Source organism: Akebia trifoliata, chromosome 14 (genome assembly GCF_017979445.1).
Source record: "Akebia trifoliata isolate Shusen 1 chromosome 14, ASM1797944v1, whole genome shotgun sequence".
NCBI lineage: Eukaryota > Viridiplantae > Streptophyta > Magnoliopsida > Ranunculales > Lardizabalaceae > Akebia > Akebia trifoliata.
Window position 1 is genome coordinate 6,157,027 of NC_141388.1, and position 25,691 is coordinate 6,182,717.

General features: G+C 33.5%; 2 protein-coding genes across 2 annotated transcripts; both read right to left on the minus strand.

The window, feature by feature from the left end:
- Positions 1-653: 653 nt before the first annotated feature.
- Positions 654-17,463, minus strand: LOC147385830 (amino acid transporter AVT1C-like). Its single transcript, XM_086424667.1, has 13 exons — positions 17,331-17,463; positions 16,579-16,770; positions 10,982-11,325; positions 7,126-7,340; positions 6,835-6,858; positions 4,708-4,888; positions 3,936-4,155; positions 2,628-2,763; positions 2,145-2,168; positions 1,471-1,612; positions 1,346-1,389; positions 1,152-1,214; positions 654-857 (listed from the first exon to the last, which is right to left on the minus strand). The coding sequence occupies exons 2-13, from the start codon at positions 16,758-16,760 to the stop codon at positions 762-764; spliced, it is 1,671 nt and encodes a 556-aa protein (XP_086280793.1). The 5' UTR covers positions 16,761-16,770; positions 17,331-17,463; the 3' UTR covers positions 654-761.
- A 5,188-nt stretch (positions 17,464-22,651) lies between these two features.
- LOC147385831 (Pentatricopeptide repeat (PPR-like) superfamily protein) lies at positions 22,652-25,631 on the minus strand. The gene has a single exon (XM_086424490.1). The coding sequence runs from the start codon at positions 25,589-25,591 to the stop codon at positions 23,729-23,731; it is 1,863 nt and encodes a 620-aa protein (XP_086280616.1). The 5' UTR covers positions 25,592-25,631; the 3' UTR covers positions 22,652-23,728.
- Positions 25,632-25,691: the final 60 nt, after the last annotated feature.

Sequence of the window (25,691 nt, forward strand, 5' to 3'; positions counted from 1 at the left end):
TACAATGTAGGATGATCTCAGCGTCCCCCAACTCAAAATTGTCAAATTCGTAGGCTCAATTCTTATTGAATTCATTTCAATGAGAATGTTCATATTTCATAACCAAACCATAAAAAGTGGGTAAAAAAAGAGTCGCGCTAGAATGGCTTCAGCAGGGGACACTTTGACATGATGGTGCACACATGTTCGTAGATGCGTTTTACTCGTATCTCAAAAGAAACGTATCTACGAGCATGCGTGTGCCACCACGTCAAGATGTCCTCCTGTGTGTCCCTCACTAAGGTCACTCCAGCATTAATCTTAAAAAAAGTATGATCGTGCATTTTCCTTGAAAATCCTTTTCCTGCTCAAAGTGATCGAATTTTATACTTCGAATAGAAAAATATTTTCCTAGCTCATCCGTGGAAAAAAACTTTTTCCAAACCCTAGTGTTATTCTGTCACGATTACCACAAGCTCTTTTCTAAGGTTGAATTCATTTTCCTATAAACATTTTCTCAAAATTTAAATTCCAATGAAAAGGAATTCCCCACAATTAGTTTATTGCCTCTATCAGGAACAATTAGTTTTTCTTTTGATCAAGACAAATCTTGGAGACTAGATTTTTATTGATTTATTTATTTATTTTGCTTAAACCATGACTAAACTATAAGATTAAGAAAAACATCGAGGTTACTGAGAATTACTAAATAAAAACAGTGCCATTAAATACGGTCAACATAACTGAAACCCATTCTTATTGTTGGAGAATCTCCAAACACTTCAGCTCAAACTCTCAACAATCTGAGAGATGGCAGAAAAAGTTCCGAAGGTGGACGATATTACCCCTACTACAATAATCAAAAGACACAGGGACACCTGCAAAAAAAAAAAATGTTTTATTGCCTGTCAGCAAAAAATAAGAAAAAATAAAAAATCAACCAAAAAAATAACATTTCTTGGTGATCAATGGGAGGTCCACAGAGTAAAATTCCCAGATTAGGCAATCAGTGGGGCATGGATTTCATATCCTTTGTGAGTCCCATGAACTGGGTAGCACTAGATCACCCCACCTATTTCCTGTTAATTACTCTTATTTTTGATAGTGAAGTAAACAAATTATATCAAACAGTGAAGATGAAATGCTACTATAGAATTTTGATATGAGCACACCTGCAACCAAGTCACTTTACCCTTCAAAATGCTTAGAAAGCAAGCACAAGGGAGGATCAAAGTCTGCAGTAAAAATAATGAAAAGTGCATTAATCTTAGTGTAGATATAATCTTCCTTAAATCAATCCTTTTTTGTATCAGATGTTAAGTTAAAATCAACAAAACATGAACTCAGGAAATTCAAGAAAACTTACTACAAGCATGGTGAGTAAAGATCCGATCAATGCCATCACAAGACCTGAAAGATAATTAGAAGATTCACCATAATAGACCAAAAAGATTTATTACTAGATGATTAGAAGGATAAAAAGAAACTTACCGAAGAAAGGTACACTGAGGGCCACGATTAAGGTAGAGATTACCAATGCTGTTCGTATAAGGATCGCATACATGTGAGATTTCATATGGTTTGATGGTATCAGCTCTTCCAGACTCAATGCCACTGGGGACATTGTTAGTGCATATGTGAATTCCCATTAAGGAAACTAGAGAATTCTCTTCTTTGAATTAATGTTGGGTTTAGGAAATAATTAAATCAAGACAAGCATTGAAGGGACCGTTTTGATGGAGCAAGAAACAACTCACCCCATGAGGTCTTGGACATTAGCATTCCCCATATATATATTTTTGCTTATCATGAGTATCCTCACCTTTCGGGTGAGACAAATCCCCCAGTCACATGCACCGTCCACTCGAAAAGTCCTATGTGCAACTGGTTGAGTCGAGGGTCAACCAGACCCTGGAGGGTGACCCCAAGGAATTCATTGCTTCGTGGGGTTTCGAACACTTGACCTACCCTTCCTGAAAAGCTTCTCGCCACTAGGCCAACTCCTTGGGGTTATGATTATTTGTTATATACTTTGTTAACAAAATTTGGAACCAATCCTTAATAATTAAGTGAAATATTTATTTCTTTCCTAGCAAACTTTTATGTCTTCACCTTTGAAGGCTGTCTAGTCTTATGTATTCTGATAATATATTCTAAGAAAAAGGATATTTGGTGAATGGGTTAACCACCTGCCAAAACAAAAACCCAAGAAGCAAGTTAGACTCACACAATTCTAGATTAATGACTTGATACCTACATGCACTATGAGTAAAAATTATGTAGTTGTAATCCTATACATATTCAATTTGGTTTTGGCCTAATATCTGGTATTCTTTTGTTCTTCCCCTTGAAACTTCTTTACACATGTTTCGGTTACTAAGCTATTTCTACGTGCCCAAATTTCAGTGCCATCAAGGGGAGACCTATTTTTATGGAGAACACGTTCATCCTAGGCACTGGGTTTATATTAAAAGATGTGTAATGCCCTCTATGGGAGGTGGATATATGATCCATATAGAACACAACTCTCTAAAATCAATCCAAGCTAAACAAAAGAAAAAAGTTGTTCTAATGGCTATGATTAAGGGAAAAGACATGCCCAAACTAAACTTCAAGAGAGGAACTATAGAGGGGATGTCGCAGTATACCGTAGTCCAGACAGCAATCTTGGAAGCAACCAAATTTTGGGGCATGTTGAGAGTGAACTGTGATAATGTTGTCTCCCCAAACATACTGTATCCCATCACAGCAACTCCAGCGTACATCACCGTAACAATTGCAAAACTGCAAGAGTATTTTAATCGAACTTTACCAGTGAATGTAATGTGAAACAAGAAGTATTAAGGAAAATTTACCAAAACATGCACGACATATCGATTATTTACCAAAACGGATCACTATACATCTTATTTACCAAAACAGCAATTTACCATTTTGGTAAATACTTTATTTTACCAAAATGGTAAAAATAGTAATTTCCATATTTTTGCTATTGAAAATACATTTTTTTTTATTAAAATGTATTTTATACAATATCAGAAGGAGCCTTCTAACATCAGATTAGAATGTGTATTTTATACTGTGTCAGAGGGTTCCTTTTGACAAAAAAGGCATTTTTGGTAGCAAAAATATGGAAATGAATGTCTTTACTGTTTTGATAAGTAAGATCTATAGTGCTCAGTTTTGATAAATAAATTTGAAAAGTTGTCCGTTTTAGTAAATTTCTCAAGTATTAAAGTATATTCCCTTAAGGTTAGACAACATAATTAGAGGTCAATAGGTTAGTAGGTGAAGATAGGATGTGTACTTGGGTCTGTTAATTAAACTCCATTTTTTTTTTTTTTTGGGTAGAAAATAAAATGGGCAGTTGAATCCATTTGGATCTAATCGTGGTTCCACTTTAAAGAGGATCTGAGTCAGGTTGAAACACCCCATGAAGAAGATCATCCAAGCTATTCTAAACACCCCATAAATGGGAGACTAAAATGCATTTTAAGCCACTAAAGTTTAGCAAACCTATTATTATAAAACAATGAAAATTATTATGTCTGTAACTTGTACTTTGTTGGTCATATCGTATTAAGATCGATACCATAGATTCAGCTATATAGCTTGTATTTTGATGTGATTTTTTAACTCAATTTTGCAACTTTTGTTCTAGGGGATATTTTACTTTTCACGGGTTATATTTTCATAGCAAACTTGTTATAGGGTTTCTACGATGGATTTTCAGTTTTTCTAATAAGTGAGATTGATATATTGTAATTCTAGTTTTCATAGAAATTGCAAAATGAACTCATCATTAGTGGTGGATATAGGCAATTTTGCTGAATCACATAAATTTTTTGACATGTCTCTCATTATTTCTGATTTACATTTTTATTTTGATTATTATCGTGGTTTCTTGCAACCAATTTTCTACAAACAATGATAAAATGAAAATAATTTAATTTTACCTTGTTAAGAGGACTGATGGGTATTGGCTTGGTTTGGCCATTGAAGTGTAGATGTTAGGGAAAACGGCATGTCCTGAGTAGCAATAGCCATAGAGGCCAATGGCAACTGGAAGAGTTGTAAGGTTAAGTGTAGTCCCACTTCTCTGGAAATCAACTTTATCCACCAATCCAACCCAGAACAAGCAGATAACCACCACTATAGATGCAATAACTCCCCCAGCTGAAATCAAATCAAACATCATTAACATTTGCTTAAATCACAATTTATAGTTAACTAAAGAAACCTGATATATTAGATTGTGTGGATCACTAAGTATTGGACAGGTCAGGACAAGACCACCATTCAATTAATGGGTCCCATTATCCAAACCTAATTCTTACAACCTTAAGTGAGTTCACATCCACTTGTGTTAAAATCGAAATAGCAAAGATAACACAATCGTACAAAACACAAGGATTTCGTGGTTCGGCAGTGTGCCTACGGCCACGGAACAAAACAAGAACAATCACTATTTTCTCATAAACTTTACAGCCCTAGAAATCTCTGTTTATCTAACCGAGAGTTACCAAAACATGTAAAACTCCCCAAAACAAAAATCCACAAAAATAGAAAATCTTTAAGAAAATATTACTTGATTGCCCTTTTTATACTCATTAATAAATTTTACACAACAACTTGGAGATCATGTAAATATTTATATGCATTAGTTTAGGTTTTATAAAAAAAGCCAGCTGAATATTAGATTTCCAAAGGAAACTAATACCAACACACCTGAAATGTAACTTAGAACACTTAGGTCCCGAAGCCATACAGTAGGAAGAACAGCAAGAGTGGTCATCAATGCAAATAGATGGTGGGAGTCCAATACCAACCCTCCTAAGCTTAAATGTGCATGGGGGAATAAGGATGACAAGTTATCGCTCTCCAAAATTATATGCTCCACGCAACAAGCCTGCAATTAATGAGCGAAGATATGGCGTTAGGCTAGGCTAATTAATCTGATTATTTCCTTGGATTAGACAGAAAGTAATGTATGATAAGGGGCACACAATCCCTCCTCGTGTTATCGCACTTTACAATGCAATAAGTAAGGTATATAAATGTGGATCCCTTAGTATTTAATCAAAGAAATCAACATTTAATAAATCTATGTGGTAAGATGTGAGATATAGGAGGTGGGTTATAACACCCTCCCTTATGTGTGAATACAATCCGGACTCTCTATCAAAATGTGGTTTCACAAGAAATTGAGTTTGAGACACTACGAGAAGCAAATTAAATTTGAATCTCCCCCCTTCAGAAAACACTACATTACTCTTTCTCGGCCAAACTAGCCCAAGAATGCTTCGCCCACTTCATGGATCTGACCAGCTCATAAAATGTCAATATGGTTGGTAATTCTGAACCACTAGATTTGAGCATTTTTCATCATCAGTTTCTTGCCCAAGATTACAAGGATGTATTAAAAAAAGTTCAAATTTGGTAATTATTCGTGTAAATTTTGTAAAAAATTTGGGAAAAATCCGGGGAGTATATAAATGATGTTTTTGAATTTCTTTTTACCAAAATCCATCATCTTCTACCTCTCTTAAAATTCTATTTTATTTTTAAGATTTGAATGTCGAAAAATAAATAATTTTTTTTTTTGAAACTGATTGTACATTTTCCTAACAAAATTTTTCCTGAGAAAAAAATCTTATACCTACGGGCTCTCTTATGTATTTTATTTTTATTTCGACCATTCTTGAAAGAAATAGCGATGAGCAAGGACAGCACCATTGCTAAAGTTATAGTGATGACTTTTTGATCTAGGGATGTTTACGAAAACGTGATCAACTTTTGACGAATTTATGATTCCGGTTCACTGTTCATTTTAATTACCAAAACATGAATGATAACGAATTCGGAGGTTTTTAAAGTGACTATTTTGCTTTCGCAGTTTTAGCGTGACATTTTGTAGGTTTAAAGTGACTAAATGGAAATAGTTACTTTAAACCTGAGAAATAAGCACTTTAAAACTGTTGAATTTGTTACCATTCTGAAATATTTTTAATGAAAACGTGATTATCCCGTTTTGGTAATTAAAATGAACAGTTGCCGAAATCGTAAATAATTCATTTTCAGCTCACCAAATGGTATTTCACCCATCAATCTATAGTGGTCCGTGTTGTAGTTAATTAATGGATAGATCATGGATTACTTTGTCAATTTCAGAAAGTTTTACAAATATTTTGAAAATTTTGTGACAATAAAAAGGAGTGCTGAGTGGCTTTTTTTTTGTTGAAGGATCAAGCTTCGCTCCTCGAGGGGAGAATCAAACCCTTACTGTGCATGGAGAGCAGGAGAGAGGATTTGTTGGAAGAGTGTGGATCGTATGCACCCAGGGTGGAGGCTAGAAACCCTCCTCCCACATCTCAAACATTGCCACGTAAGGCACAATCCAATGAATTAACGCCTAAAATATCTCATTTTCCAAATTTCCTTGAATTGTGGTTTACATAGCAAGCGTTGAGGTGTGGGAGGAGGTCCTCACTCAATTAGCAGATCCTCTGTAGCGCAATAATGCTATTGCTTCCTGTAGTACTCTCCACATATGAGAGAGAGAGAGAGAAGTTTAAACAATAATAGTATCTCACCCCTCTATTGTACATCCTTTAGATCTGATTTAGGAAAAAAAAAATCTCAAAAACATTTATTTTTCACTTAGTGTTTAAAATATCTCCTTTTTAAAATTCTCTTGAATTTTGGCTTAGGTGGCGTGTATTGAAGTGTAGGAGGAGGGTTTCAATTCTCCACCCTGGGTGCATATGATCCGGACTCTATATTAACCACTAACAACACCAATGCAAAAAAACTAAAGACGGAAACAGACAATTCGATTGAGGCAGCTGTACTTACGTACAACTCCACGTATAATATTATCTGCATCCACAAAACAACAGAGTAGAATGTTAATATTGAATGATTTTGATTGGGAGAATTCTAGGGTCCAACGTCCTTGCACACCAAATGTGCAACCAACGGCTGAGATGGGAGGATATTTCCTAGGACTTCCATTGATTACTGATCCCTAGGAACTTGCATTTATCTTCTCATCACAGTCGTACGTTGGACGTCTTTGGATCCTTGATAGATATATTTGTTTGTCTTGAGAATGGATAGATACTATAGTTGTGGTGAAGGACTAACCGAGATGGCAAAGCGGCCTATGGTGCCAAAAGCGGCTTGACCGATGTCTGGGTACGTCTCAAGCCCAGGTTCACTATCCAAGCAATAGCGCAAGAGAACTCCAGTATACCACGAGAGAATGGCGAAGATGAACAATATGGAGAGTCCAGCCCATCCTCCTTCTCTAATTGCATATGGGGTAGACAGGATTCCAACTCCACACAGAACGTTCATGCCTGCAATTCATGCATGTTGACATACGCAAGTAACACAAAAATGGTAACTAAGAGCAATAAAATCATCATCAACATATCACATGGTTTGGTAGACTTCCACATTATCTTAATATCATCTCTAACTTCTACAATTGGGAGATTAGAGAGATATGGTTGACCCTTTGGGATCATTTGTAATTATCATATGGCTGGCAATGGAACTTGTGTGCAATGAATCGCATAATAACGATAGCAAGAACCTTAATTATTGAAGGAGCGGGCAAGTATTACACTCTATCCCAAATTTGTGTTGACTGATTGTATGATTACAAGCACACATCCCAAGTGTGCACGCGACTTAAAGGAAACTGGTGGACTGCCATTGTTGGACACTGCGCTGAGCCTTTGACATCACCTTATAAAGCATCATTATTTTTAACATGTATCTCGAGGAAATAAATCTATGATTATCTTTCCACTACCACATCAACACAATGTCCAATGAAGGCAGTGCATCACAACTCTTAAAAGTTATTAGAACTAGATTGACATGTCAATTGAGACATTAAACCGACACAGGACATCCATATAGAATAAATGGTACACAATTTGAACATCGAAACATGTTAAGATCTCCGTGCTCTGACTAGAAGACCATACAATAAAATTATGGACTTAGAAAACAATAAATTGGAAAAGGTGCATAATCCCAATTGAACCAATCATAAACTCTGTTGAATTTGAAATTAACTTGATTAAGCATATATGAAGGGACAAGCACTAGATCCAAGATCCCAATCAACATCACCCAAGAGGAAGATCAAAGAACATGGATTGAACAAGGTAAGGAATCCACAATCATTTAAAAAAAGCTATTGTGATTAACCAAGAGAGCTTCTCTTCCCACACCTAATATTTTATCACCCATAAATTAAATTTAATGAAATTATATATAACATACAATAAAAAAAAATGATATAGACGCACCCAAACTGGATTGCGCAAGAAAAGGAAAAGTGATTGAGCAGCCCAAATGATCCTCCAACAATATCAAGCCTTTGATTTTGAGAGTTTCTATTGCGCCACACCAACTTTTGCTAACACCACCCCAATTCATATGTAAATCACCAAAGAGTTCACATCTTGGGTGGCATTATCAAAAGTTGGTGTGGCACAATAGAAGCTCTCCTGATTTCTAATTATTCTGTCCTCTCATAATCCAAAATAATACAAATAGTAGGATAGGATAGGCATTATTTCTTAATAAATTGATTCTACTACTACTACTACCCAATAATTATTGTAAAACGACAAATTTTAGACAATAAGAATAAGTAAACAGATGGTAGATAGTGACGAGGGTCCAATAAATTAGTTGAATCGAGAACCAAGTGGTGCATAGGAAAAATAGATTCTCTTTAGTCACCATGTGTTCTCTATGCTGGGAGGTCAATTTTCTAAAAGTGGGGTCAGGAGATACGACAACATTTTCTTACGAAGAAAAGGGGTAAGTTTCTGGTATATACATACAAATAATGAATAGAGACACGACAAGTTGATCTTTCAGATTCGATATGGGATGTTGGTCGTTTAAACTTTAAAGGCAGGGTGGACCTTATAACTTTTTTTATTTTATTGGAAAAAACTAGGCTCAATTTGTGGTTTAGGCTCTCCCATTAAACTGACGGTTGAGATAAGAGGAACAACACAGATTTCATAGAGATCTGTTTCCATCTTCATAGAGATTAACACAATTTTCTAATGATGCATCTTGAGAATCCCGAGATAGGAGGAATAATACATATTTGCTTGAGATTTGTTTCCTTCTCTATAGGGTCAATTTCTTTAGCAAACATTTAGGGAGATTTTATTGCCACACCAACATTTGCTAATACCACTTCAATTCATATGTAAATAATAAATTGTTAAAGAATTAATCATATTTGGGGTGGTGGTAGCAAAAGTTGATATGGCAATAAAAACTCTCAATATTTTTCCGAGAGTCTTAAGCATTTCAACCTTCTGTCTGATGGAGAGCATCAAATGTGGGTTGATGCTAGAAAAGTCTTTTTCGTAATTAATGACACATTTATTGATTATTTGTATCTTACTATTATAATGAGAGAAGGTGGATTAGAAGTGGTTGGCCACCGAAATTTGAGTCGTCATAAATGCTGTCATTTTTATATTTATATTTAATATAAATATGATTAATTTGGTAAAAATTCATAAAATTGTTAAATCAAGTCCCTATAATCACTTTGTTTAAAATTTAAAATTATAAAAATATTTTTTTTTATATTATGTAATCTTCAAAAACTTTTTACTCAATATTTTAAATTAAAATAAACTCATTTAATATAAGAAAACATTGTAATGACTCTAAATTGACATCGTTTCACTCCTTGCTGATGTGGATGTGTGGATGGAACCATAAATGCTTAATGCTTTTCATTGAGAAATGAGTGAAAAGAATACGTAGTTAACACCTCCATGTCAGTAATGTGTGAAACGATGTCAATTTGATGTCACTCCAACATGACTCTTTTAGATATGTGTTTTTGCAAATGGCACGATCTACTTAAAATTAAGGAAAATCCTAGGGGGAATTTGTTTTTCTTTGTGGTTCTTACTACGTAGCCTAGACATGTTTCCTTGAGATACAATTAAAAAGCATATATGATTACATGTGCAACTCCATGTCAGATATGTGAGAATTGCAGTAAAGCCCAATGTCACCCCAGCATTACTCTAAAATTAATTGACATTCGTTCATTGTCCTTCTAATTTTCTATTATCTTTTCCTAAAAACATTTATCCTGAAATTCTCTCCCAATAAGAAAAATAAAAGCAAATTTTGCATGCATTACCTTCGGTAAATGCAAAATAAGTAGAAAAATTAGATCAATAGATCCATCTTTTTTTGGGGGGACTGGTTTTCAGACCAAATACAATGGGTCTTCAAGAGAACCATTCTGTTTAATTAAAGATACTGTTTTAAGAAAGAACAGGTTTTTTAATAATCAAACCTTAATAACCATCCCAACATCTAATTGGAGATCATCATTCTTAAAACATTTTAAAAAGAATAATGTTGAAGTGACCTTAAGATTGTACCTCATATCGTACATCCTGACGTGAAAGTGTGTATAGGAATCATAGATGTTTTTTGAGTGAAATAGAATCTATGGCTCCTACACACTTTCACATCAGGATGTGCGATATGAGGTACAATCTTGAGATCACTTCAGCATGACTCTTTTAAAAATTCCAATCCACAGAAATTAGTTCTGCTTTGTGTCTCCTTATTAGTATTATGAGTCGTGATAATCTGATTATCCTATGTGACAAACTCAATTAACTATCTGACGTGACAAGTTTGGGAACTGTAGATCTGCACTCCTCTGGATACACGGTTTTGAGATACACTTTTTATAGGGAAGTGCAGTTGTGTATCCCAAGGAGCGCAGATCTATGGTTTCCGAATTTGTCAAGTCAGGGTAGTCGATTGAGTTTGCCACATTGGATAGTCAGATTATCACGATTCTAGTATTATTCTATTATGTTATGCATTTAAGGCAAGAACCAGCTTGTTTTACATAGTGAGTGAAACAAGGGTTATTAATGAAATTAGAGATATAGAGTTTTGAATAACCGCTTACCATTAAGAACAGCTTGACCAAATGAGCATTGGCGAGAAGAAACAGGTGGTTCGTGTGAAACCTTGGAGGGTTTTTGCTCTGGGTCTAACTTCTTTAAAGAAGACTTCGTTGTAGGATGAGGAGGAAGCAAAGCATGTGAACTACGCCGCTGTTGTTGCTCTTGTTGTTGCTGCTCATTTGTTACTGTAGGTAACAAAGGCTTAATCAAGGAGGAGAGGATTTCGGGTGTGTGTCTCCTTGTTAATGAAGATGAGAGAAAAGAACTGCTTAATCGGGACAATGTAGGAGTGCCCAGAAACCCAATATTCGGAGATGGTACACTACTATACATATCAATAGATTGCCTGAAATCAAGAAAATATAATTTAATAAAAATGAATTCTAATACAGTGAGAAACATTATGAACATGCATGTAAAATACAACAGTGTAGAGTTGATTAAAATTTGGTGGAGACGAAATGAAGTCGGCATTAAAATTTGTATGAATCAGCATGAGAAAGACAAATTGAAAACTCGACATAATTATGTATTATGTTTATGATCATTTTGGAAATAGAAATTATTAAAAATAAACTTTAAGTTATCAATGGGAATTATAGGTGCATTGATTTTTAAAACATTCATCTGAACGATAGTTTTCAAATTCGAAAAACATGACTTGAAAGTCCATCAAGTCAACAACTTGCAAGTAAAATAATTTTTAACGTTTTATAATAAATAAAAAATATTTATTTTTTTCCATAAAAATATCATACAAGAATTTATCAACTAATTAATGGGACAAATTTTGTAGAAATATATATGATATTAGATGTTCAAAGTATTTACCAATTTAACTATATTACTGATTTGCTAAATATTTAGACTTTCAATATACTTTTAGGGTGATTTGGACAAAGGTCCCGTGTTTTACGTACATGTGATTATTTGATCTGAGGTACATCTCGAAGTCGATGCAATTGCAAACTGATTCTGTTGAGCTGACAAGTTGACTACTTGACTTTACTTGATTTTCCATGCTGACCAGGTGAACTGGTTCCAACAAGTTTTGGGGGTTAGTGAGTCACCTTGAAATCTAATCGAGTAATCATTAGAGGAAATGGTGAAGGTCATTGGCCTGTTAGTGTTAGGAGTATATACAAAGGAGTTTTTAGGTATTTGATTGAGTAATAAAACTATGCATAATATGGTTTTAAATCTCGTCCAACATATCTTAGTATTGTCCACCAACAAGAGGGATAGACAAGTCAAATGTATAGAATGAGATTTAAAACCATGGTTCAGTTGTCTCATTGTTGCACAAGACAACTCAAAAGTATCGGAAAATTAGTCCAAGATGACTCGGTCATGTTCATGGATGAGATGAGATGTCAAAATGAGTTTTAAAATCATGAATACGAGAGTAATGCTATTATAAGGGTAATTTAGACTTTTCAAACAAATTCCCTTGACTATGTACAAGAGTGTTGATGATATAACGTCTTTTTTGGTGCCCTCTCCTAACATGTTTGCTCTCAGCCCAATGCTTGACATGTAGCACGAATGACATCAACAATAGAGAGAAAGCTTCTCTTTTGTCAACACGTCCTCTGTCACAAATTTATTTTTTAAGATTTCAAATCTTAAAAAAGGTCGTCAGACCCACATTGACAATCCAAGAACACAATCTTTTAGATTTCATGGAAATATTCATATTTAAAAAAAAATATATTTTTCAAGCTTAATCCAAGGTGTTAGAAATGGATGGCCACCGAAAACTCAAATTTAAAAATAAATTTCAATGATGAAAAATAACTATTTTTTTTAAAGTTCATATAATGTTTTCCTCTACAACTCCATTGCATTGGATCATACTTTTAAATGTCACAAGGTGACCAGATTAGAATTTATTTATTTATTTTTTCACTATGGGCATTAGGGCTTGTACTAAAAAAGACGATATATTATCAAAATTCTATTATAATGGAAAGAAAACAAACCACTCGAAATAAGTGTGGTGCCCCAATGCAATTATGAACATTTTGGGACCTTTCTAACTCAAACCACGTTTGAGGTTCTCCTATGGGGCTGAGACGAGAGGAACACACACAAATTTCGTAGACATCAATTATAGTTTTTTAAAGATTACATATTTTTTATGGATACAATATTTCTTGGGAATCGCAAGAAATATTATCCCATCTCCACTGTTTGTTTAATGAAGAGCCTCAAACCTCATTTGAGCACATGACTTTCCGTTGTGGGACACGTAGAAACAGTGGAAGATCCATAGAGGTCAAGCAATGTTTTGACTCATTGGGTTCGATTTTTAGTTCGTCACTCTAAAAGAAACCTGTTGGTATGGTTTGACAAAGATGATTTGTTTCTTACTTCCCTTAGATTTGTTTGTTTGGTTCGCTGTATGTATAATTCAAGCATTGAAGGTACAAGTATATGTTAAAAAAAATCTAAAATTAAATTATATTTTAAATTATATTTACTTCCTTTTATACATACATATGCGTGAAGAAGAAAGAAGATCATGAGGAATATCCATTTTCTTTTAAAAAATAAAAAATGAACATTGTATCTTCACTATTTGATTCAACAAACCAAAATGTGGGAAAAAATCTGATAGCAAAGGACCAAACAAAATGTGAATGTTGAGACACAGTGCAAATCCATATCGTTACTTAACGAGATCAAGATGATTAGGGGCAAGTCATTTCAGCCTCGGACGAGATTGAAAACCATGGTTACAGATCTCTTTAAAAAATATATATATTGACATTTTTGATTTTTTTAAAAAGACATAAAAATAAGAGAAATTCCTCAAAATGTGGTCAAATTTTGATGAAATTCCAATTCCACCTCACTATTCATTTTAATTTCCGAAATGTGAACAAAAAGGTCGCGGATTTTTCAACTGATGATCTCACAGTTTAAAGTGACAATCTCGTAGATTTCAAGTGACTATCTCGCAGGTTGGCTACTTTTTGCGATACCTTCACTATATAAACTAGTGAGTTGTCACTTGAAAAACCAACAATCTTGTTGTTCACGTTTTGGGAATTAAAACGAATAATTATTCGGAATCGAAATTTCATCATGTTCAACTCACAAATATCCATCAAATTGAATCTACTTGAAAACTTGAGAGATGACTAAATTGAGTTAAATAAAATTATATTAGTTTTATGAATAATTTCGAGTCAACTCAAAAATGCATCGAGTAAGTTAAGAAATTTGACTGAGTTATTTGGTTCTATTATTTCTTGCAATGAAAAAAATATTTTTTATTTATTATAAATATTTAAAAATTAATTTTCAAATATTCATAAATTAATATAACTTTATTTGACTTATTTGAGTCGACTCGTAAGTTTTCAAGTCGATTTGATTCAATGGAGATTTAACTTGAGTTTTAAAATTATGTTTGAAAGATTTTAATAAATTTAATGTATATATATATATATATATATATATATATATATATATATACATATTTTAGACATTATATCGGTCCACACACACAAAAATTAATACAATCATCATTATTACATCTCCAAGAGTAAGATGACTAGTTTTGGGCAGAAAAAACAATGCCTTTTTTAAACATTTAAATTAGATTTAGAGTATTTTTATTTAGTCTGTGATGTGAGATAAGACTATGGTCAAGGGTAATGTCATCAATTTTATAACATATAAGTACCTCAAATATGCACGGAAAAATGGTTCTTTGATCATTTAAGATAGTTAGTGTAAGAGTAGTTTAGGTTTTTTTTTTTTCTAAATGCTTTTAAAGATTTTTCTTTCACTTCTATATATAAAAAAAAACACTAATGAGTTGGACCAATTGTGTGTGACACACTAATATCCCATCATCTATAAATTTGTGGGTTAAATCTCCCATTTGCCATAGGGTCATGGGAATTTATTTCTTTTATTCTTCACCTCCTTTAATTTTTTTATATTTTTTCTTCTATCCTTTAATCAATTTTATTATTTTTCATCTTTTACTTCTTTAATATCAAATTTTTTTTTAATAATATCCTTTCTACTCTATTTTTCTTTTCACTTTTACCCTCTTAACTCAAAAGAGAACGCCTCTCTAACCTTACTATATTCTCTTTTACTCTTTCATCTACTTTATTATTTTTCATCTTTTATCTCTTTAATTTTAATTTTTTTTAATAATATTGATTCTATTAAGTTTTAGTGTCATAGGATCTATTTTATTTCATTTAGTATTCACTTTCCCTCACTTCACTATATTTCCTATTTTATCCTTTTTGATGTTCTCTATTATTTTTCATTTTTTACTCATTTAACTTCAAATATTTTATAATAATACCCTCTTCAATTTTATTTTTTTTGCGTTTACTCCCTAAATCCAAGAGAGGATGCTCTTGTCGTAGACACCAGGTGAACTCTAATACTGTATAAAGTCCATCTTTAAGAGTATATATTTTTTGTTAAAAGGAGTTTGAAGTAGGGGTGCAACTTGGTCGGGTTCAAACCGAGAACCGAACCAAACCGATGGCTTTGGGGTGGTTTGGTTAGGTTTGAAACAAGTTGCGGTTCTGTTCCGGGTTACAAAAATAGAGAACCAATCAATTTGATTCGGTTCTTGGATCAAGCTTGTATAGAACCGAACCAAACCGAGAATCGAATTCCTATACAATAAATAAATATATATGTATATAATAATTATTATGAATTATTTTAAGCGTTATTACATAGATTAGTGATCTTTTATGGATAAACTAATGGTTTTTTATGGATAGATTTGTGATTTATTATATGAAATTTTATGTTTATTTTTTCATTAAATTTTATTAAAAAATATTACTTATAATTTATAAAATATTTGCAATCCATAAAATTGAACCGAACCAAACTGACTTTAATTTGGTTTGGGTTGGTTTGGTTCCAATGGAATTTGGTTCGATTCTGGTTCTTATTTAGTGGAACCGACCTACGTTAGTTCGGTTCCAATTTGACCTCAAACCGAACTGAACCGAACCAAGTTGCACCCCTACTTTGAAGTACATATTTTCCAAAAATATACCTTTTCAGTCATTGTCCCTTTTACCTATGTGGAAGCCACAATGTATCGGTGAGAAAACTTTCCTTAATATCAAGTAAGAAAGTGTTTTGCAAAAGAGAGATTCTAGTGGCTGACCAAATTCTACTAACAACACACCAATTCTGTCAAATGAGATTGGTGTGTTATAAGTAAAATCTGATGTGCTAATCGAAGTTCTATTTTCTATATTATGAACATTTATTCTTATTATATTCCACCAAGACAACCTTAAAAGTAAGGAAAATGCTGGAATGACACAGTAAAGGTTCATGCAATATAAAATTATGAATAGAGGAGTGAATTCAATTAAATTTCATGCAAAATCTGATGAGAATTTAATTGCATGAAATTTAATTAAGCATAATAATCCAAACTGGAGATTTTAATACCAATTAAATTAAGCATCTAAAAAGCCTAAAACTCTTCAATAACAGCTAAGAGGATTAACGCATAGACCAGAACAGAAACAATTGAACAGAACACTCACGCAGAGTCACAGAGAGAGAGAGAGAGAGAGAGAGAGAGTACCGGTAACTCTGTGGCCAAGAAGTGTTATAAGAACTCGGTTTGTTTTGTGGTTGGCTTACGATCGAAGTATCCGAAGAATCGGAATCGTTACCATCACCATCGACTACTTTATCAGAGACATTCTCTACATCCTCATCTTCACTCTCGATGTAGAAGCTCTGCTCCGAAATCGAATTCTTCATTTTTCTTTTTCTGCAAAATCATTCTCTCGTTAGTCACTCTAGTCCTTGAAAGAAAGAGAAAAATAAATAGATCTCAGAACTAAAATCTTATATTTTTTACAGATCTAGTGCATGAAATAATCAAAATTGAGTGAAAAATAGAAGAAATCGTGGATAAAATTAATCGGATTCTCAAGAACGACTGAATCTGCCATACTTTTGAGACTACTTCACGAATTTAAACTTCTAAAACGAAGAAATTACTGATTTACTGGAAAAGAAATCGAGTACATTAGTGAAAACTTTTTTATGTTGGTGAAGGAGCTTCTATTCAGAAACTCTAAAATAATCAAAAAAAGAAAAAACTAAAATTTCGATTTAAAAGAAACTTACGAAGAAATTGATCTCCAATAGAATATAAGAAGTATATTTCAATTAATATTTTCAGAATAGAGATCTGAATTTCAAAAACGTGAGAATTGCAGTCGCAAGGCATCACTCATCAGTAACGAAAGATCTAAAAGAAGCTCTGAAAGAAGGGAAAAAAAAAAGAAAAAAAAGAGGGCCTTTTTAAGCTTTAAAAGTTAAAACCTTTCAGGAGTCCAAGATATCTGGATCTCGAAAGCTCTTAATCGAGTCTTTAACGACCTGTACTGCAGAGAAACTGAAAAACAAAGTTGTATTACTTTTTCTGAAGAGTTTGCTTTACTCTCTCCAGGGACTAAGTCTTCACTCACTTATGTATCTATTAAGGAAGAGTAATGGAAATCACGAGGAGAGGCGTTAATATGAATGTACGTTAACACCCTTGAAACTCTATGAATTTACTGAATGGGTCCACAACAAAAATACATGCCACTTAAGCCATAATTCAAAGAAATTTTCCAAAAAAGAACGATTAATGATAAAATAACTCGCTCATACATATCATAGAACTTTTTCCTTGTGTATCCCGAAGAAATAACATCTATGATTTTGTGCACTTGCCACATTAACCGTGTACACAGCCAGTAGGTGCTTTCGAGTCAGATTATCATGACTCAAAAAAGAAACCTTTTTCAGTAAAGATTGTAAGTCTTACTAAGAGAGTCGTTTTACTCAAGTGAATTGCAACATTTGCAATCCACCACCACATCCTCCTAAATTTCGTAGAAAAATTTGAATTCAATAATAATAATTTCAAAAAATAAATTTGTCTTTAGGCTTGTTTTAAGGTTTTGAAAATGGACGGCTATTGAATTTTTACATAACTCTCAAACTTAAAATTGAAAATTCAATGGTAAAAAATAATTTTTTTTGGATTTTTTTTCCAAAATTTATAGAATTTTATCCTCTATAACTCTGAAGTATTTGATCATGTTTTTGGATGCCACAAAGTGAGTTCAAGGATCTTTAGTAAGAGTGAAATCCTTACTTAGTAAGGCTAGTTAGACTCTTTTAAAAATGAGATATTTTAGGTATTAATTCTTTGGATTATAGCTTATGTGATATGTACTGAGGTGGGTGAGTGCATAGGATTCAGACTCATGCAAAATTTACAAGAGGAGTGCTAAATTGAATTCAAAAAGACACTCAATTTTGTTCAATTGAAGAAAAAAAATCGTTCAATTTTATTCTAAATCTACATAAATAAATAAATAATAAAAAATAAAAATTCAATGTGATTGTATCTCGATGATTTGTTGCAAATTTTTTTTTTTTTTTTCGTGCTTGTTCACCTCTATCGACATAATATTCAGTAACTCTTTTGCATGACCCTTGTCGCGGTTGTCATTGTCATCATTGTGGGGTTTTTTTGTCCCCTCTTTTACTTCAATCTCCTCCCACAAAAATCTCCCTTACCTTTGCTCCAAAAGTTTCAACGATCAAGTTAGGGTGAAAGTTAAACAAAGTTTAGACTTCACGAGTGAAAACTCACATCCTTTTACCTTCTAAAAGATGTATTTATAGAGTTTGTAATCAATAAGTGAATTGTGTATTGTCTAGACCTTATCAATCTCACAAAAGTAGACATGTAGCGTGATTGAGGCATGTTGGCATCATATTAAATCTAATTGACACATAATTTTGTGGTATGATTGTCTAACAAAGTGGATGATCTGTCGGACTGCATGGCTTAAGAAAGACAAGCATGCTTATGCTTTATGGGGAATCATAGTTTTGTATCCCGAGGAGAGTACATCTATGGTTCTCAAGCTTGTCACATCAAATAAGTTGATTGAGTTGCCATGTACCTAAGTCAGATTATCAACCACTCTTATACATTACCAAAATACCCTTAAATTTCAATTTTCAAAATGTATTTATTGCACTTTAACATGTGCCCTAAATAAAATCCAACCATTTTTAATGGGAAACACTTTCCTTATTATGATAGTGAAGAAAAAAAAAAGGCTTACTAAGCCTCATCCACCATCTAAAAGATCTCGAGATGCGCAAAAAATATTGAAATCTAATAAGATCTTGTTTTGCACATCTCTAGGTCTTCTTGATTGTGGATGAGGCTTAAAAAGCCTTTTCCCCTCACTATCATAGTAAGGCTAGCCGGACTCTTTTTAAAATATTAAAAAAAAAAAAAAAAAAAATATTGCTAACTGACTCCAAAAGTTTGATAAGACATCTATGCAAGTCTATTCGGTAGTTCTTCAAGCAATATTGGATGTTTGGGCTTAAAAAATCCAATTGAACTCTCAATAATTGAATCGGATCCCTTCTAGAGAGTTATCATGACGTGCATGAACAAAAAAAAAAATATTCGAATATTACTATTGGATGCTCATAATTAGGCGTACTTTTGAGAAGACATTTGTCTCAGGCTGACGTGAAAATACATAACTTATTAAAAAAAATTGTTAAGCTCACATATTTATTTTTTTAGATTTTAGATCTTAAAAAAGATCATTGAGCTCATATTGATTATCACATTGACAATCCAACAAGACAGCCATCGAGATTTCATAAAAATATTCATATTCAAAATAGAAAAAAAATTATTTTTCAAACTTGATACAAGGTATGTAAAACGGACTGCTACAAAGCACCTAAATTTAAAAATAAAATTCAACAATGAAAAATAACAGATTTTTTTTAAAGGTGATATAATTTTATCTTCCACAAATCTCTTTCATCGGATCAAGATTTTGAATGTCGCAAGGTGATCAGATGTGAAAGTTTCTTGTTTTCATTATAAGCAGGAGAGAGAAACCCTTTTTTTTAATAAGTTATGTGCTTTCACATTAGGGTACGTCAAGTACATGCGTCAAAAGTACGCCATATACCAAAATTTTTACAAGACGTAACTAATAAAATTGAGTCGGATATTTGAATTTTTCCAAAGTGTGTTATAATTAACCAAAGGTTCATTCTAAACTGACTAAACTTGACACTGCACTAACTTGGCGATATCTCTTGAACCATAGATTCTTTTCTTAGAGATACAACAAGGAGAAAAATTTATAGTTCTATATATTTTGCCACATCAGCACAATGTTGAGCACAGTTAATTCAGCATTTTTCTTAACCAAATCATGAGATGAAATCATCTTATTTATCATGTTGAGCACACACATTTCAAATTTTTACTAAATTATTGAAAAGGTGATTTTTCCATTTTTAAATGAATATAAGTTATTATTTTTAAGAATCATAATAATCTGACTATCCCACAAGGCATACTCAATCTACTCTCTTGATGTGATGTGACAAGTTCGAAAATTGTAGATCTGTACGTATTGAGATACACAATTTTATGAGAAAATGCAGTTTTGTATCCCAAGACATACATATCTACCATTTCCAAACTTGTCACATCAAAAGAGTCGATTGAATGTGCCACGTGGGGTATTCAGATGATCAAAAATCTATTTTTAAACAGTTAAAAGGTCATTGGATAAAATATCAATTTATCCCCTATTGCAGATGCACATGGGTAAGGGATAGTTAAGAAATTTTAGTGTAAAAATACACCATTTTAAAACAAAATTAAATATTTACCACAACACTAAAATAATATAACTTTTTAAATACTGCCCTGCTAATTTTGAGATATCTAGCGTATGAGTTGGTAAATTCCTCTTTTAAACATATAAGTACCTAAATAATTTTGAGAGAATGATCCAACTTGGTTGACTTGGCTTAACATGAAGATAAGCTATAGATCTAAAACGTGGAAGACATGGAGCGCTTTACAGAGCACTTGGCGAGAATGTTTTGTTTTTAAAAGCATTACCAATTAGTTTGTAGAGCAGCAAGTAGGGAACCTGTGATATTTATTTTAAGTGGTTTCCTACTTGTCTTTATAAATCAATAATTAATGTACAAAGTTATATAAAAAAAGGACATCTCACATCGTTCCACGTCATAAGCCACTCATCTTCTCGCTGATGTGGCCACCATTAATGAATCTTGAAGGAATGTTCTCATACTTCTCATGTAGAAAAAAAAAAAACAAAAGTCTTTAATCTCCTTAAAAGTCTTTCTAGTTCATGAGATTTAAATGTTGAAGAAACTAAAATTTTATCATTTTCAACCATGAATCTATAAATCTTCAATAGGTTTAATGTAATCCGCTAGTCCTTATTTGGAGAATTTTATAAGTTTTTGAATTTTTTTTTTTTTTTTAAATCTATGACTAAGATCTAACGTTGAACTTGATCACCAATCACTGTCCATGGAATCATGACATGTTGATTAATGCTCTTTCATTGATGGTCAATATTATATGTACTTGCCATGATTTCTTGAAGGCCGTGCATCCTAAGCATCGTAATATTTGTTTGTTTATGGTCTTGGTAGGTTTGTGAGTGGTAGGTATGCCTAACAGCTGATGATAGGAGTCCATGGGGATTTGGCTCGGATCATAAAATCTAATTCTTGCCCATAATCTGATTCTTGATTTCAGTGTTACATTTATAATTAAAATCATCAACATTGCAGCACCCATCTTAAAAAAAAAAAAAAAATTCTATTTCTCAGTTTTTCTTAGTTAAAGTAATATTTTAAAAAACATTTATAATTAAATTTTAATATTTTTGAGTTATTTAATGAATATCTATTGATTCACACTATTGGAGTCATGGAGTTGGCTTAACTCATCAAGGAGTCGGGTATTTGAGTTATATAAAATAGGTTTTCTAGTTAATTTGCTGGAAAAACAATTTTAACATAAGGGGAGTGGATCGTTTGTAGTATGTTTTTCTTGTAGTGGAATTTGATGGTTGAGGGAGAAACACGTCACATATCCACAATATCCCTTTCATTAAAAAATTGGATGTCGTGAGCCGTCTATTTTCCAAGCCTTCATCATACTTAAAAAAAAAATGTATTTTTTGTCATTTAAATAAAAATATGATCCACACAATGATCCATAAGTCTTAGGTGTTTGATTTTATTTTCAAGAAGTCAATCTCTACTACTTAACTGCCACTACAAGTACTACAACAAAACACATACTACAGAGGATACGCTCCCTAAAATAAGAGAGGCCCAACATGTGTACCAATTCTTCATTAATATCGTATGAATTGGGGGTGCTGTTAGTAAAAGTTGTATGGTAATAGAATATCTCTCAAATAATCCATCATGTAACGCCCTCGGAGTAGAAATACTAAACACGTCATTACCAACTCAACAAATATTGTTCTAATTCAAAAGGCAATGTTTAAAGGTAATGGTAAAAGCCTGGCAAATGTTGATTGGTGTACTTCTGCAATTTGGTGCATATTTTGCCATAAACAATGACTCTAACTAAGAGATTAGAACAAGATCCTGTTGGGGTCATAAATGAATCTCTTAATTACTTTTGAAAGATTCCTCTGTGAACTTTATCAATTTAATAAGATGGTAAGTGGTGATACAAACTCTTATTTAATTAAAGTTCCCTTTAGTAAGGACATGTTTGGGAAACTAAAAAACTTGGGCAAGTCAAGGTTGGTTCTGGTCTCAATTCTTTAAATCTTGTTTGGGATTTCTGTGGAACTCAAATTTTGGATAAAACTGGTTTAATTCTTGGATTTCTAAAACAAAGTTTTCAAATACAAGACAAATAGGGGATTTTTTTTGTGTGAAACAACAATAGTACATAACTAGTTCAATGTAGAACAAATTAAAATTGACTTAGTTAGACCCCAGTTGCTTTTGCAACAATACATGATTGATCTTGAAAGCTTCATCTCAATCGCACCAACTACATGATTAATGAATGAGAGCGTAAATCTAGTGTCAACCTTAGTTTTGTTCAGTGATTTGACTGTTTATTTGTTATAATTATTCAAATTCGAGAAGGATGTGCAAATACTTTGCTCTGTTAATTGATACTTTTTTTTTGTCACAAAATTATGAGTCTGAGGGTTAAGTTAAATTCCAAACCAATAACCATAGTCTACAGGAAATTAAGTAGAACATAGCCAGGGAAGAACACAGTCCTGAAGAAAGACCCAGTTGCACCACATTTCCGATCTTCCGAACCTAATTCAAAAGCCTCTGTGCGAACCACGCACCCTCACCATCCCACCAATCCCATTTAGATGGTTGATAGCATGTTGCGAACTGCGAATTGCATTTTCGTGAACTCATCAAAATCTAACAGTTGAGGTTGTCGGATCGTAAGAGATGCAAACATATAAATTACTTGAACATCCAGGCTTAAATCCCAATATCACATCAGAGCACAAGGAGGCATACATTTCTGGTCTCTGTCACCTGGGTCACCTTCAAACCACTGCGACGAAAGAGAACTAGTTTGAAACCCTTTGTAGAAACCCAAAATAATCCGTGGATAAAAAAACCACGTGTCAATACCCTTGACTGACAAAAAAAAATCCTCTCTATCGTTCACATTGTCCTTGTATGACGTCATTTATTTGATTTATAAGCATCCATCAGAACCAAAAATACCATCAATGTATGATCCAAAACTTCTAAATTCTCCTCACACCGTGTAGACATATTGTCCATGGACTTCCAAGAATTTACTCCTGTATTGAGAGCTATCAAGGCTTCTTTGAGTGAAGGCTACCCACGAGAGAAGAATATACAGTGTCATCTGGAGTTAGGCCTGCCTCAATCATCTCTTCATACAATTGAAACGCCTCATCTGATCTTCCTTCCTTGGATAAGCCCGAAATCATAGCTGTGTAGGTCACCACATTACGTATCAAACCCTTCTCAAACATTTCATGAAATAGTTTCAATGCACAATCAACCTTACCAACTATACAATTCCCATGTACAAGTGACGTGTAGGTATACACATCTGGCTTCAACCCTTTCTTTTCCATCTCATCTGTAAGTTTCTTAGCTTCCTTCATGTTCTCTTGTTTGCTATACCCATCTATCAGAACATTGTAAGTAACCGTACTTGGCCTCACCCCTTTCTTCTCCATATCTTTAAACACCCTTTTAGCTTCCACAAAATCTCCTTCCTTGCAATATATGTCAATCAATGTCGTGAAGCTCACGGTATTAGGAGCAACACCCCTATCTACCATGGTGATCAACAACCTCTTCGCCTCATCACTCCGATTTGACTTGCATAACCCACTCGCAATGGTGTTATATACAAACACGTCAGCCTCAACGCCTTTCTTCTCCATCACAACATGCAACTTCAAAGCTTCATCTAGCATTCCTTTCTTGCAATACCCATCCATTAATGTGTTGAATATCACTTGATTTAAGTCGATTCCTTTACTCTGCATCTCATTCAACAAGATCATCGCGGCTTCCATATTCCCAACTTTACAAACACCATTGATTAAGGCCCCAAAAGTGTAGGAATTCGGATTGAGGTCTCTTTTGGACATTTCGTCAAACAAACCAAATGCCCTTTTCATATTTCCTGATCTACAATTCCCATTGATCATTGAAGTGTACACATAAACATCAGCTTCGACCTCTTTCTCATGCATCTCTAAAAACAGCCTCTCAGCTTCTTCAAGCTTGCCCACATTCGAAAACCCATCAATCAAAAGCGTATAGGTCACAACATTGCGGGTCAGGCCATCCTTTTCGATCAAGTTCAAGATCTCATTAACCTCCCCAAAATCCCCTCTCTTGATATAAGCATCTATCAGAGAATTATAAGTGATGATATTGGGTTTGATCCCTTTACCAACCATCTCCTCCATCAATTTTCTAGCACTTTTAGTTTCTCCTCTCTTACACAACAAATCGACCACAATCGTCATCGAATAAACTGACACCCGAACACCAGATTCGAGCATTTTTCGAACAAACCCAAGAGCTGAATCCGCCTTATTAGACCTCTTGAGGGCAACTAGATAAACCATACAGGACCTCTCATCGATCTCAAAACCATTGTTTTTCAGGTATTCGAACATCTCTAAAGCCTCTTCAAACTTTTTATTATCCGAATAAACTCTGAAGAGCATATCAAACACCTTCGAAACCATTGAATCCTTACAGATACTCTCCACCATAGAAGCTAAAACTGAAACTTGGGATTCAAGATCTTCATGAATTACAACAGAATTAAGAAGATTCTTGGCTAGAACAAACTTCCTGTCCTTGAATAACCTGCAAATTAGGGTTAGATAGGCTTGAATATCATGCTTGTAGGAGGAGATAGATTGGTTTCGATTCAAAAAATTGAAGAAATCCAAGCAAGTTTGAGTTTCGATTTGTGGGTTTGACAGAACTAGGTGGATAATGTTGGAATTGAGATTGGAGAAGAAAGAAGAGGTGGGTTGGAGAAGAGATTTGCTGCCTGAGACGATTAGGGTTTTAGAGATCTTGTCTGCAATTTCGTGATTGGAGCTGAGAAATGGGTCAGAAGAAGGACATATAGATTTGATGGTCTTGAGTAATTTCTTCTTTTGATTTTGATTCGCCATGAGAGAGGAAGAGTAGCAGTTGAGTTGGTAATTTAGCAAATTTGATTTAGAAATTTGAAGCAGCTTGGCGGTTAAATCTGAGGTAATTTAGAAATACCCC

Coding starts and splice junctions, on each gene's coding strand:
- LOC147385830 (XM_086424667.1), bottom strand. CDS start 16,760: ATGAAGAATTCGATTTCGGAGCAGAGCTTCTACATCGAGAGTGAAGAT. Junction 1,215..1,345: donor CTTTACTCACCATGCTTGTA/GTAAGTTTTCTT, acceptor TTTTTACTGCAG/ACTTTGATCCTCCCTTGTGC. Junction 858..1,151: donor GTAAAGTGACTTGGTTGCAG/GTGTGCTCATAT, acceptor TTTTTTTTGCAG/GTGTCCCTGTGTCTTTTGAT.
- LOC147385831 (XM_086424490.1), bottom strand. CDS start 25,591: ATGGCGAATCAAAATCAAAAGAAGAAATTACTCAAGACCATCAAATCT.